At 37.0% G+C, this 15,827-nt stretch overlaps 1 protein-coding gene across 1 annotated transcript in view; it reads right to left on the bottom strand.

Annotated features, from left to right (window-relative positions):
• Positions 1–221: 221 nt before the first annotated feature.
• DMGDH (dimethylglycine dehydrogenase) overlaps positions 222–15,827 on the bottom strand; it is a 44,839-nt gene continuing 29,233 nt past the window's right edge. The window contains exons 12-16 of the mRNA XM_040579154.1: positions 15,086–15,303; positions 13,949–14,106; positions 12,842–12,901; positions 1,656–1,790; positions 222–982 (exon numbers count right to left, since the gene is read on the bottom strand). Coding sequence (XP_040435088.1) covers positions 767–982; positions 1,656–1,790; positions 12,842–12,901; positions 13,949–14,106; positions 15,086–15,303 — 787 coding nt within the window. The 3' untranslated portion in view covers positions 222–766. The remainder of the gene's footprint in view (positions 983–1,655; positions 1,791–12,841; positions 12,902–13,948; positions 14,107–15,085; positions 15,304–15,827) is intronic.

Consider the following 15,827-nt stretch of genomic DNA (forward strand, 5'->3'; position numbering starts at 1 on the left):
CAGTAAATCCATGACACAGTACTTTAAGTGCTGTTCAGAAATTGCACAATAACATCCTGTGTGTTGTAGAATATTACATGTAATCTACCAAATGATACATGTAACATAATGAAGAATAAATAGGCTTCCTATAACTGTTTCACTAAAAAGAACTAGATTTTGATCTTCTCTGAAAATTTCTGCCAGGTTGACACATGGGGAAAAAAATGTTAACAGTTCAGTTTGCCTTTAATGTTGCCTTTATTACTTTTGATGGTTGCTGGGATGTTTTTCAGTTCCTAAGGAAGCATTTCTCTGCAGAACTAGTGATTTTATTTTAATGATAAGTTTGCAATGTCATGTTGTAAGGAGTCAGGATAAACTACTTTACCCTGAGGGCAGGTGAAGGAGGAACTGTGAGTGTCAAGGAGGAGGAAGAATTTTGTTTTATTGTCAAGAGCAACTTTTTCCTTTGCATTAATTCAGATCTGCCAGCCAATGTGGGAGCAAGCTGAATCAAGGATCTACTCATTCCCTGCCACCTTCTGCTTACAAGCACTGCTGAGAAGGGGAATGCATAGTGGTTCATGAACTCTGCTCAGATCTCTAATATGAACAGCCCATACAAGGAAGCAAGAGGGTAACACCATTGGATTTCTCACTGATGTACGGCAATGAGGATCTTGTGTTTAGTAATCAGCAAATCTGAGTAGTTTCATTCTCTTAATTTCATGCATATTAATGGAACTATTTCCTACTGCACAATTTGGTGTGTCTGCAGCTGTGTTTATATTTTGGGACTTTCATCCTTTCTCTGAAGGCGCATTCTCGTTGGTTCAGTCAGCACCAGTGGCTCTTGTACAATAGTTGCTGGATAATTTTTTCCTAAAAGTTCAACTTCCAATTTCTGTCCAACTTTGCTGAGTTCTGTGGGAACATATGCAAAAGCCAGACTCTGCTGAGCACTATAACTGAAACTTCCAGATGTGGTGTTGCCAATAACCTGAAAAAAACCCACAAACATTTATCTTTATTTTCAAGATGTGGTGAGGTTTTCTTAAAAAATAGCAACAGCCAAAACCCCAAACAACTACACATCTCACATACTAGTTTTCGTTTATACACTTCGGACAAGCAACTTTCAAGTATGTCATGCAGTTCATAATATTCTCTGCCATGGGTGACATCACCTTAAACTGGGAAGTTTTTGCTCCTTGAAAAAAGTCTATTCCTATTGTGTTCAATTAAGTTTTCATTGGAACATACACTATACACGTGCATATGTTTGTTATATACAATAATTTATCGGCTAGTGAATGTTTCAACACATAATCTATGCTGAAGTGTGGAGGCCCAAACTTTGCTGTTCTGTTTATTTTAAGTGAATACCAAAAGCGCTGTTAGGAAAATGGTGAACTTGCAAAAGAAGAGAATGAACGACAATACTTTAGTCTGCCCCAAGTCTAGTTTCTGATACTTGATGGTATTTCACATCTTCTCTTGTAGATATTTAGTTAGTCTTTGCTCTGCTTTAAGATTAGGAAGAGTTTATCATAGCTTCAAGTTGTTCTGTGCTATTAAAACAAAATTGATGCATTCGCACTTGAAACAGAAAGTTAGATTCTGTTCACAGGAAATTAACCTTAGATTCTTGTAACATGACCTGTAGTCCTTACCTTGCCATTATGCCACACACTTTCATTTCCTTCTGGATCAACATTATCTGTTTCCAGGGTCAGATATACCAGTCGTCGCTTGAGCCCCTTCTCTTTAATCTGCTTCAGCGCTTGCTTTCCTGTAAAGTCTGCTGGCTGAAAAAAATTTAAGATAATGATGAAATATAGTTATTCAGGTTCTGCAAAAACTTCAGAGATATAAGCATTTAAATTTATCTTAATTTGTTTTCCTGTCATTTGAGTATTCTGCATGAAATGCAGATGAAATCAGATGTTTGACAGATATCATATCTTGTATCTAGGTATTTTTATATTGGTACATTATATCAGTATATTGTATCTTGGTAACTTTATTCAGTATATTAGTTTTCCTAGATATCAGTCCTTTAATATCCATAATTCCAAATGCAGTAGAAATACATGTGTAGTGAGATGTGTGTTACAAGACTTTCTGCCCAGTTAAGCTTGTGAGCCAGAAGACTATGCATCATTTCAGTTTCTATAATAAAACCTGGAATTCCTAAAGCCTGGGCTCCCTCTGTGGACACACATCCTTTTTGAAGCCACCACCAACCATGACAGTAACTTGTTACTATTCCACTTTGGTGTCTCTCCCTATTCTTGTTTTGAGGTATGTATGGTTTTTTTCCCATATCTACCATTTTATGGTATAATAACATTATTATTATTAATAACATTAGCTAAAGAACAGTACTATCATTTGGAGTTTCCTTTTTCAGTTTGCCTATAAAGGTACAAGAAGGTTTTCATATATCTGTAAGTGGACTGCATAAAAGTGTGACAACTACTGGGGGAGCCACTAGTAAGTCTCTGAATCTTCAAGGGTATATATGACAGAATTTATTGTATGTGATGTTGAGCTGATTCCACTGAGCTAGCCTGATTCCACGGCCAGGTTCACAAATATGAGCTTATTTTGCCTACCAGTAGCTGTGAACCTGGCTTGTCTCACACAATTACCTCCTACATCTTAAATGTAGCTCAGGTGACTTCCTTAGTTGGCTGGGTAGAGAATAAATTGGAAAAAGAAGCCATAGAAAAAAACAGATGCTATAAACTTCGTGGCCCTGGACAGAATGCCTCAAGAACCAAGAGAAAGCCCCTTTCAAAGATGCTGACAGTTTGGACAGAGGATAAAATCGTAATCGAGCTGGGTATTTCTATTGACTCTGCACTGCATATTAGGAACAGTGGCTTATAAATTCCGCCTACTAATTTTCTCTTTAAAGTTATAGATCAGGCAGAACAAAAGACATGTATTCAACTAATTTGCGAGATCTACACCAGCCTGCCCCAGGGGCAAGAAACACAATAGCAGTTACAAAGTCCTCAAGGTTTCCAGCCTTTGCTGAGACAACTAGCAGTGAAAGCTATTCAAAGGCAGTTGATCTTAGGTCTGAAGCAGCAATTATATTAATCTGATGAGTATTCAAGAGAAAAGGAGGGCAATATTGTTGAAGATATCAAAAATACTATTTCTGGTAATGTTCTTTAACTTCTGTAGAAGATTATTGCACTGTCAGAATTACAAGCAACACATTATACTTGTACTTGGAATAGATTCTTATGCAGTTAGTTCATGTGTTCTTATTCCTGTAGTTCCTGTTCAGGTTCTTGTCCGCACAGGCTCAAAAGAAATGGCTAAAGCAATGACTAGTTTTTGAACTTTGCAAGATTAGACTCTGTAAGCAGTTGTGGTAAACAGCTTACGAACCAGTTAGTCTGAAAATCAAGGTGGACCAACTAAGGATGAAGCAGATACTGCAAGTAAGGATCACAGATGGCACCTTTTGGGGAAAGACAGTATGAAATACAGCTCTGATCAGAAAAAGAAAGGACTGTGAGGATTCATTTTAGAATGTAACTGTCAAGATGGTGCTGGAAAATATAAAGCAAAGATCTCAGATGAGACAATAACCAGCTAGTAGTTCTCTCTCACTTTTCATAGAATTAAATTTCTACTACACAAGAACATTTATGACATACCCACAACTAGAAATGCAAATAAGACTGTATAGCATAGCATGACACACAGACTAAAATGCTTTGCATGGCAGAGAGAAATAGCAAAGAAGGAAATACTTTACAGGCACACTTAGCTCAGAATCAACTCCTTCCTATACATGCTAATGTAAAATTTGATATTTAGGCGCAAGGAATGCAACTGTGGAACCGAACACAAGTATTCAAACACGATGTCATATGTCCTAGGGCCTTCTGACTGGCCTCCAGCTGCTGCCTGGAAGAGGTACAGTCTCCCTTCAGTCCTGATTCACATTTGCCAAGCCAGTTTGGATGTTAGTGATACACTAAGGCATCTAAACCAGCAGTGTGAACGTCTGTAAATTCCCATCTTTAGATCTCTTAGTAATAAAAGAATACCAACAGAGAGGACTCTCTCAGAACCAGCTTCCCACAGCATTTTTCTGGTGTGCCTTTTCCCTCAGCTGACTCACCACGTTTTGCAGAATTGTAATCGATGATTTTGGGGATGTCTCATAGCTACTGCTATACTAAGACCATGGCTCCTTTTTTTTCTGGTTCAGATACTTGCAGGTGCATAGACGTAGAGAAAGATGAAAGCTTTATAAACACTTATCATTTTCATGTTTGGAGTTGTTGTGGGTTTTTCTAATTCAAGATTCCTGGTTAATTTTTACCTCTATGAGTTCCTCACTTAGAAATGGAAAAACAATTTCCATAAAGGTTAAGGCAGCAGTCATAATGACAGCCTTGAGTATGATGACCTGGTAACAGATGTGTACTGCTCTAATGGGTCACTTCCTGATTAACTGTATAGGTGACAGTTAACTCCTGTTAATACACTAAATACTAAAACCTTAAGGTTGACAGCAAAAACAATTTTGACTTCCATTTCTTAATTATCTTTTAGATATAGAAACCATTAGAGCAAGTTGCTAGCAGGTTTTAGGATCTATGTGTCTCTGGGTCATTTTTTGCCTAGTGGTTACTGACACAAAATTAAATTCTTACTCAATTAATTTTAACTGAGCCAGGCTTTTGGCCACCTGGAATAAACTACTACATAGTTCTTAAGCTAACTGGAGATGGATTTGGGGGATTTCATATAATGAGTTTGTTCTCTGTTATTTTATGTTCCTTAAACGTTAAGAATATTCTTGTCTTTTTAGACTTGTGCTTGGAAAAAAAAACAAGAGGTGATTTAGAATTCAAACGCAGCAAAATATACATAAATATATGCATATATACAAACACTCTTTCTGCAAAAATGGGTCTATATAAATGCATATGTACATACATAAATACATACATATATGAACATAGATAAGTATGTGTGAAAATGTGTATATATAATGTAAGACAGCAATTTAAACATTCTTTAAACATTTAAAGCATCTTAAGAAATTCTAACCATGTCAGTGTGACTAGTTCAGTCTTTTTGTTTTACAGTTCTTGGGTAGCCATGTCAATTGTACTCTAACTTATTCCCACTGTTACTCATTTTCTATTTATGAGTGTGTGTGCATGACATCATTAATTCCAATCAAAACAGCGTTTTGGAAACTGATTCATTCAACCTTAGTTTGGCTATTCTTGGTAACAACTACTTCCTGTTTCTAGGAGTTTGGGTCAGTTTGGGTATTGCTTCTGTTTGTTTTAACTTCTCACAGTAAATATAATGCAAGAAAAAAGTCCCATTCGTAACAGTATAATTCAGTACATACATTAAAAAAACCCTCAAAACCAGAAGAAAGAGAACAAAAAAAAAAAGGAAACCCCTAAACAATTTCAACCTCAAATAAACGTCAAATTTAAAGCTGGTCTTATCGCCTCTTACTTTTAAAAAAGTAATCACGTGACATGTAGTAACACTGTAAAACTTCTACTATTTAAAGCAAGGACATCCCTAATAACCTAAGCCTGAAATACAGAAGACTTTCCATCATCTTGGCACAAGCTCCCAAAGCATTAAGCTTTGGTAGATCTAATGTTTTTCACACTTCATAGTACAAGATAAAGACAGCATCTACTGCTTAGCTTCATATTCTTTGAGTGCAATTCAGCAGATAATAACAAAAAGATGCATTGTGCTTTTTACTTATGCACAGATTATAATAGAAAATCTATCACAAAAACAGATCAGTTGGAGTTTTTAAATTAGGATATAGCTAAAGGGAGCCCACTGATTATTTCATCTGTTAACATATCAGACATACATACTTGCCTCGCCCTTTCCTTGTGTAAAGTTACCACGTTTGCTAGCATGAGATAAAACAACTTTAAAAAAAAAAAAAAAAAAAAAAAAAGAGTTCAGGAGACAATAACCAATGAGGTGATTTTTTAGGCACAGTGATGTACCCTAAAAAATTCAATTTACTGTGTTTCAAGTGTGTTTGGCTTTTAGTGGCATGCAGTTCCTAATTCTAATCCTAATCCTCTGTTAAAGTCTTTGTGCCTTAAGGGAAGAAAAGGAATAGAAATTATCTATAAAACTTCCAATATTTTTTTTAGATTGTTCAGTTTAGCAGAATGAAGTCTAGGTATCTAGGAAGAAGAATGTCATATTCACTCAACAACAACTGGCAGAAAAATTATGCAAATTTCTTAATAATGAAATGTTGTAATTTATTTGGTATGCTACTTACGACTGCAGGCATACAACCAAATTAGGTACACAAAGCCACTCAACTGAGTAAGGCAGAACCAACATCTGCTGCTATCTACTATAACCATCATGTTACAACACACTGGAGACAGAATCAATGCAGTATTTTTAAATTATTATTATTCTTAGCTGGATGCTCCTGAATAATTTCAGGGTAACACTCCAAATGATACCCCCCTCATGTGATAACTGAAGATCATCTTCTTCTACAGGTAGAAAATATTGGACAAGTTTCTTTTTCTGTAGCAAACCAAAGCTACAGTTTAAACCACACAAAACAGTGTTCTAAGGGAGATGTGGCCAGTCAGTATGTATGACGCCTGCATCACTGCATCTTCTATTCAATCTACCTAAGCCTTTCTTGTGTGCAAACAGCCCACTCTAAGAAATTGATACAGTACAAACAACTGAATGAATTCTGAACTATTTTTGCTCAAAATTCCTACCTTAGTGGGTGCTTATTACCTTTCATGGCTCAACGAACACACTGGGAGTAACCTAGGTGTGCATTTTATACAGATAATAAAATCATTGTGGATTCTTTCCAACTTGTTTCATACTCTGTATAAATTTGTGGAATAAATCCTCTCTTTTATGACCCTCTGGACATCAAGTGAAGTAACCATAGAATATGGTTCCACTCCTAAATTTTAATTTGAATGGGGACAGAACTCAGGTGGAAAAGTACACTGAGTAAGTATGTTACAGGTATAATGAACAGGGATTGAAAGCAAGAGGGGGAAAAAAAAGTACCCTTGCCCCTTCTCAAATACCTAGCATCTTTCTATCACTCCATCCTTTTTCAGATCCCTCTGCTTTTACCTAGGCTTCTTAACCCTACTTCAAGTAAAGCCTGTGCCCTTTCTCCTCCCTCCTTCCTACCTTTTTTGTATGATGTAAAGCTGGTACAAACTCAACCTTACGCCAGGTTATGGGGTGGGGTCACTGATCATTACAGTAGTCACTCCTCTCAGAACAGGAGGGATGCACATAGGAGAAGTGAAGGAAGGGTGGACAATGGCAGTAAGGGGGAGCTACAGAAACTCTGGAAGGTCAGCCTGTCCAGCATCGACTGGGAGCACTGCTCTCAGCACACCTGGACAGCAAGCGCCAGGCATTCCACCCACTAAGCCTGCTCTATAGGCCCTAGATTGAATTTTAGAAGTGAGAAGACTAAAAAGAATTATTTTCTATGGTCCCACAAACACAGTGATTGTTTAAAGGGGGCAAAAAAAAGAAGAAAAAACCCTCAGCAAATAATTAAGGAGTGTAAAACATAAGCAAGTGTTTTTCTGGTTTCCCCTACTCACTCCCTGCCACCCTGTTTCTGGAAGTGTAGGGTGTTAACCAGATCAAAAGAGTAGCATTTTACATGGATGACGATACAAACGCCTACATGTGCTGCAATGCTGCACCAACCCATAGCCAGCTTGTACATCTTTTCTGCCACTTTCCCCACCCTCTGTCTTCACCTAGCACTGGGTTGTGTTTGCGGCCAGAGCTCCAGAGGCTCATGGCAGGACTGATGATTCTGCTAGTGCTCCCTTTTTGGAGGGCATGCTCTCTGCAGTTGTGCCAGTTCACACTTTTTTGGCATTCTTTCCTCAAACTACACCTGTGAAATTACAACAACAACAACAACAACAAAGCCTTTTCCCTAAAAAGATTTATTGCTTTGTGCTTTAATAAATCAGTACATATCACCTTAGACCACCGTAACATCATGAGATGGACTGACACAACTGAGGGGCAGTCAGGGAGGAAACAAATGACTGGAAAGAGGAGAGCATGACACTAAGCTTAAACCCGCCACTGGAGGAATAAATGGGTGGAGGCACAGCTTAGAACCACTCATCCTAGTTTCCTGTGAAATAACAAGGTATGTATAGTTATGTTGGAGGTTAGGTCAATACTCCAGGACTGCATCCTGGCACTCACCCATCTGTGTGAAGCTGCTGGGCATGATACAACTTCCATTCATAATGAATAACAAAGCAGTTAAATGCTCATGTGTCTAATAGGTGCAAATGCCTATAAAATGCCAAAGTAAGAAAAAGAGGTAGGACTTGTAGTCTAAGAGGCACTTTTTGACATTGAAATTCAGGCTGTCACTGAGTAGGGCTGGTGAAAGTGAGACAAAAATAGTGATAAGCAGATATAGGAAAAGGAGCAAGGAACAAAGAAGATTTATGAAAGCGGTAGAGTAGACCTAAGAAAAAATGAGATTTTCTGGGTATTGTAAAATGTGGAAAGAAGCTTGGAATGGGGAACAGAGAAACTGACCCAGTAAATAAACAGGGCTGCAACAAAGAAACACTGCCTCTGATAAAGATGTTTCCTCCTGGTGGAAACAAACACTAAATCTTAGCTACACACCCAGATGCCGGCCTGGAAGAGCACCCTAGAGCAGAATCCCAAAGGGTTTCCATCGCCTGCCGCACTCCCCGCCCAGATGGCCGCGAGCTGTTGCTGCAGAGAGTGACCAGCAGATGGCACCCTTGGACCCAGCAACACCGCTCCCAGAACACTGCCAACAGAACAACCACCGCTCCCCGGCCGGACACTCTTGGTGGCTGTTGGCACTACTACACTCACACGGAAAACCCTTCTGAGACTTCACTTCTGTCAGCTACCCAAAGTGACATGGAGTTTTTTAACTCTGACATTAAATTTTATTGGAACTTCTGGTCCATTATGCTCAGGAGAAAAATAGGCTGTTTTAAGAATACTGAATTAGCTAAAAATAATCAACCACTTCAGAGGACAAAAAAAAAAAAGACACATGCTAGCAGGTTTTGATGATGCAGTCGGCTTCATTTTCTTCTGTGTGTCCATAGTGAACGTAATAATCAGTGATAAGTTTAAACTGTGGCAAGAAAACACTTCCTAACATAAGAATAGTGAATCACTGGAACAGACTGCTCACAAGAACTGTGGGATCTTCAGGTCTTTGTAATTTCATACATGACATTTTTATACATATGGCAAGGTAAACACAGATGTACTTGATTCTGCCACAGAACAAAGGTCAGGAGTAAATTAACATCTGGTGATTGCTTATATGTTTTATATAATGGATAATCCATTAAGTTTAAACCAGGGTTTTGAAAAATAAAAAGCATTCAGAGGCAATATTCTATAGCTTTGACCACTTGAACCTGATTAAGTGCAAATGTGCGGCAAAACTTGAACAATATTCTGGGATGTGGAGCTAAAAGAATTGCAGCTTTTTCCTCTTTAAAGATACTCTGTGAATTTCCAGCCACAAAAACCATTAGGATTCTATCAAGTATTTAGTAGCAGAGTGCTTATTCATGGGAGGAGGCTATCTAACTTACTAAATGATATGGAACAATGAAAAGGAAAACAACAGGCATTAAAAAATATCCTACCCCTAAACTCAACAGATTTTGTTGTTAAGTTATGAAGATGTTGTATACTGTAAATTAGAAATTAATCCTGTTACTGCCCCTTCACTTTGATTTAATCACAGCCTGTCCTGCTCATCTGTGCAAGGGAGCAACTAACACCAACACTGAGAAAAAAGGACTATCAAGCAGAGTCTAGAGGAAACCACCTAGAACAATAATACCATATCTACAGCCTTACTGATAAAATGAAAGTTGCTACAGAAGTCTTGACGAAGCAGGTTTACTTATTGCTGTACTACAATTTATTAGGCTGTGGGGGAAAAAATGATACCAACTTAAGATTTTAAGAGCTTTCCCTGTTACTCTTCACAAAACAATTACTAGTCTGTATGTACCTGAAGATGATGCATACACCAAACTTTGTAAACACAGAGAAATATCAGGATTGTATTGGGAATTTCCATCTCTTCATATTTATTTCCCAGGTATTTTTAATGTCTTGTCATGGAAATTAAAGTACTTTTTGATTGTATTATCTTCACTGTCATGTGGTGGCTAATTCACTTTAATTTGATTAGAAACTGTTTACATTTTCTATGACATACCACTCGAGATTCACTTATGCTGAAGTCTTTTTGCTCATTTTGTGAGTTATTTCAGCTACTCGTTGCACAGTAAGAAGTGCTCTGGTAACTCACTGAACAGTGTATTTTGATTAACACAGAAACCAGCACTGTCCCCACTCGGGGGCGCATGCTTATAGGAATAGTCCTTGTCAGGAACCCCACAGACCAAGATGTCAAAAAGCAGTATTTCAGTATCTGCTGCTTGTAGTTTTTATCTCGTTTGCCTTTTTTGGGGAGAGTTTCCTTAACAACAGGAACAGGTGATAACACAGTATTTTGCTTGTCTTCAGTCAGTAAGGAACGCTGAGGTCTATGCCATGCCAAACGGACACCAAAACCAGAGGCATGGAATTGGGACTCATAGCCCCAAACTGCCAAGAAGCAGAGTAAATAATCTCACATTGCACTTCACACTACAGTGTTTAGACCATGTCCTGTATCTGAATTAGCTCAGGTACCTCTGCAGTGTCAACATACAGTCACAACTGCCCTCATCTGAGTCAACAAATAAACATTGATTATTTCCTTTTTCACATCAGTTCAGCAAAACTGGCAAATGTTCTAGGCTGACATCCTGCATCTATGCTGGAGATTCATTCTCTGTCCACTCGTCTACACTGTGAGTAGGAAATGCTCCAGAAAGCTGTTCCAACCCTGCATTTCAACCATTCAGAGAAGTGTGAGGAGCAATAAAGAACCAAGCGCTTCATCACCTTACTACCTTCACATATTCTGCATGGACATCTTGGCAAGCAACAGCTTCCCCTGCTTATGGCTACTTTCCTGCTTATACTAAAAAGGAAGAAAAAAAACAACCAACGAAACCCCCAAGAAAACAACCATGCATCAAATGGAAGTGGAAAGAATAGTAATAGTAACATTTTTTATTGCATTCCCCTGCAATCCTGCTAATGCTTTCCTCAAGACAGGAAAGTCCTTGATAAGTAAATAGAACACAATCCTGTTCTGTAAGATTCTGTATTTCCCTTCTGTGTGTCACTTACTCTGATTAGAGCAATATTACATTACCCAATGGAGACAGCTGCAACTCTACTACATGTAGGAACTGCCATTCACAACCCTGGGAGCACCTTGCCTCAATCCTGCATAGGCTGAAGAACTATTTAACATCTATAGACAGGTTCAACAGTTGGAGAGAAAAAGCATCTTCCTGGGCTTGACCCCGTTATGGTCTGCTAAATTGTCTTATAAAGACATAAGCATCCTTTTAGGATTAACATGACTCCATAATTCTTGCCTACCCAAAGTTTAAGATTTGTTGTTTATTTGAAGCTGTCACCTATAAAGTTTGGTATTCTTTTTATCAGTTCCACTGCGTCTCCACATAACATGGCAAAAAATATCAAGGGTCATTTATTATCTGATTTATTACCATTTCAGGTATAAAGGGAACATACATAAGAACAAAGTTTGTCCCTGTATCACATTACATGATTGTAAAGATGAAATGTTTCACAAACATTAATTTTTCTTCTTGATCTCCCTTATGTAAAAATGTCCTCACTTGATTTTACTCAGGTGAAAAACCCCTCATTTAGAGCACCCAACTTGAAACATCTAGGACCCAATTTTCTACATTAGAAACTTCACACCCACTGTGCAGGCAACTGCTGTTTGAGTTGATGGGCCAACTGGTAGCAACAGATGGCATTAAAGCTGCACAAGAAATGATTTCACCAAGTTTAGCGGAAAGATACTCAACTTGACAGTTTGGGCATTTAGTCTGGGATTCATTTGGACCAGAAAAGAGAATTACAAGTGAGTTCTTTATCTATTAGATGACCACAGAGTTTGATTTGATAAAATATTAATATAAGAAAATGAGGATGCTGATAAAAAGAGATAGAATAACACATTTTCATTTTTACTGCACATTTAAGTTAAACTATTCCCATTCTCTAAACTTCCAATCAGGCATGAACAAGTTATGAGCAAAGGACCTCTTCAGAAATTCTGTGAACAACTAATTATTTTTTTAACCAATACCTTAATTTAACTTATATTTGACTTATATTTAAGTTGTCAGTCAGCAGTTCTTCTAAAAAAATCTATTGTTTTTCCGTAATTGCTGTGGTAGAGCGGTAGCTGGGGAAAATGATACTACAGACAACTCCTTTAACAAGAAGCAGGTAAAACATTTTTACTATATACACTGGCTTGTTCAGCTTGTATACAGATACTATATGTTTACAAAAGCACAACTCAAATTTATCTTAAAAAAATGTCAAAGAGTTATTTTTCATGCAGACAACATTTAGTATTTGCAACTTCCTGATCTAATGTATAATTTTATTAGCAAGAAACATGGGAAAATGCAAAACATTTTTTTAAACAAATCAGTATTTATAAAGTAATTATTCATATAATTATAATTATTATTTACTTGCTCAGTTCATTTTCTAAACCTATTTTATTTTACAGATAATGACATTTTTCTTTTCAGACACTTAAACAAATAACCTTGGACATAATAAACACTTTGAAAATAGTAATACATACCTTGTTTAGCTTTACAAAGTATTCCAGTCCAGCTTCCAAGGGATTAGTGTCACAGTTCATCTGTTAAAAAATATAAATTCACGATCCATACACAATGGACCACCACAGCTTTTGGGTTGGGGCATTTTATATGTCTTCCACATTGTGTATATGCAACTTCCATTTGAATACACTGCAAGCTTCCAATATGTGATTTCAACAGAATACCTACTATTTTGCCTAATATAAAGTATAGGTATGTAAATCATTCATCTAAGTTTCAATATACAAAATAAATACATATTTCAGTAAGAAACAGGATTTTTCATCAAAGCAGAATGGAACCTGCAGAAGACTGAATAACTGAGGTATGCACATCAATTGCAACACAGCAGAATGTCTTAGCTGAAGACAAAAATACAACACAAACCCAATTTTATTCACCACTTTCCCATTAGGTGTAGGGGGAATGATTTGTTAGGCAGCATTTGAAGCAAGAATGAAAATAATTATCACAGGGCAAACAAAAAGGACTCCTAAATGCTCACCACTTCACCTTCCTGAGTTCTTTCATTTTCCAAAGGAATCAAGAAGAATTTCAGGTAAGCAAAAAATTATACTGATTTTCCCTAAATTGTACAGGCCCTCTGAGTAGTTCCTTATTGTGAATGTGCAAATTCAGCAGAAACAAGCTAACGGGAAATGAAAAAGTTCCAAACACACTACGAAGCCTGAATAATTGGTCTCTCATGACATAGTTATTACCAAAATAAAATATTTTCAGAATATATTAGCCAAACCATTGATTACAAAACACTAGAGCTTAGTAAAACCCTTATAATTTTGTTATACACAAGAGGAAAAGACATCAGTGAATCAAAGTAAGTGTCTCTTTCCCTGGCAGTGTAATGCAGTATGCTAGCTATTTTTATTTAGAAAAAACACTGTTCCAAATTATAGCAGCTTTTCCTGCTCAAGGTAAATTTTTCCATGCTATATTGAGAAACTGGAATAAATACTATCTGTGCTAACTCTGATTAAAAGATGTATAGTCATAATGAAATAAAATAAAATAATTAAAAACACCAAACCAGAAATAATAATAATGAAGAAGTTGCATTTCCTGACCTCTGCCCCCCAGGCTCGGAAACCCTTTTCCAGCCTTAAAGCATTCAAAGCATATGTTCCAAAGTTGTCAATTCCCTCTTTTTGGCCAGCTTCCATGATTGCACTGTAAAGAGCTACAGAATCTTCTTTCCTATGATAGAGCTCCCAGCCCAATTCACCTGTTACACAAACAAGATTAACGGTTTCATCAGCTCAACAATGAAACAATCCTAATAAATACAGTCCTATCCTTGGTAAAAAGCAAGGATCAATGCTGTAAGTGTTAACTCACATTCTAGGGTCAATTCTGCAATCATATAGTGAGTCCAATTCCCTAAAAGAACCACCAGAGGATTTGTGCCCTAGATCTTAAACAGTGGTACTATTACCCTAATTTAAACTGTTAACTGAAATCTCAGGGGAGTGGCAGGGGGAAGGATCAGAATAACTGTTAAGAGAAGTCATGTAACAAAGTCACAATGAAAGATGAAGCTTAAGGGCATGGGACTTGGACTTGGCCGTGCTACATTAACAGTAAGACTCGATTTTAAAGGTCTTCTCCAACCTAAATGATTCTATGGTTCTATAAACATGATGACTTGGCAAGTGAACAGCAAATGTAACTAATTGTAAATAAACATAAAATTAATGTATTGTATCATATTTAGTACAATAGAAAGAGAATATGAATTACAAGTTGCTTCAGAATGTCTGAATTCAGTCTGTTGCAGTAGAGATGGGCATTAAGAGAAATAAAAATAAAAAGTAGCTGAGAAAAACAAACACTCAGCACTATAGTGTTACATTTTCAAGGCACGTGACAAACACTAATATATGGTAATCCAAAAACAATTCTTGACGTTGGTTTTGCAGCAAATACCACAGAGGTTATCAGAACTGGCCTTTTGTTCTGAAAAATAAATATTTACACTATAGGGTACTCCAGAGAAAAAAGTCTTGGAAAACTCAGCACAGACCCTGACCACATCACATTTGAAAATCAATGTACTGTGTTTCCTCACACATTTATATATAACATGTAATGGACCTGTTGCTTATGAATACATGATGAGATTTATTTTTCAACATAACTTTAGTTACACTTACTATTTTATTAGTTGTCTCTTTCCTTAAAAGCTTGTTTTCGCTATTGCTTACCTGTGTATGATATTCTAATGGCAGTAACGGCAATATCAGAAAGTTTCAGATGTCTAGACTGGAGAAACTTAAATGAACTGTCACTCAGATCCTCACTTGTCAACTTCTGGAGGACCTGTCGGGCATATGGACCTGCGACACCTAGTACTCCCATCTCATCTGTCATGTTTTCTATTTCAACTTTGTATCCACCTCTCATCACTTGCTCTTCTACCCATCTGCATGTAAAACACAACACTGATGTTAATTTTTTAATGAAAAATAACTCATTTAAATAAAATTTAGAAAGAAATAGTTTGTTGTGTTCATCTTCACATAAGCTCCCACTTCCACACCTCCCTAAAACCAATTGAACTATGTGCTACATTAGATAATCAAATCCATTGTTGATGTTAAACAGTTTCCTCCTGAGATACCAATATAGGAACTTAAGCATCTGGGATAGGAGAGAACTTAAATCGGTGAAACAGTATTTTCAACATAAGAGAAAGAAGTGATCTCATAGGACTGAAGACAGATTTGCCTTTGGATCCAGAATGTGTTAATAAAAAGTCAACGTACAAAAAGAGTAAGCAACAACACAAAAAGTCAATGTACAAAAAGAGTAAGTAATAACACAAAAAGAGTAAGCAATAAACACAATGAACATAAGATGTCTCCAGATAATCCTATGTCAACAGATATGTACAAGATTTGTTCCCTCCAGAATGCAGTATTTAAGGTATTGGCAGGAAGTTCAGTT

The sequence above is a fragment of the Falco naumanni genome, chromosome Z, assembly GCF_017639655.2.
Source record: "Falco naumanni isolate bFalNau1 chromosome Z, bFalNau1.pat, whole genome shotgun sequence".
NCBI lineage: Eukaryota > Metazoa > Chordata > Aves > Falconiformes > Falconidae > Falco > Falco naumanni.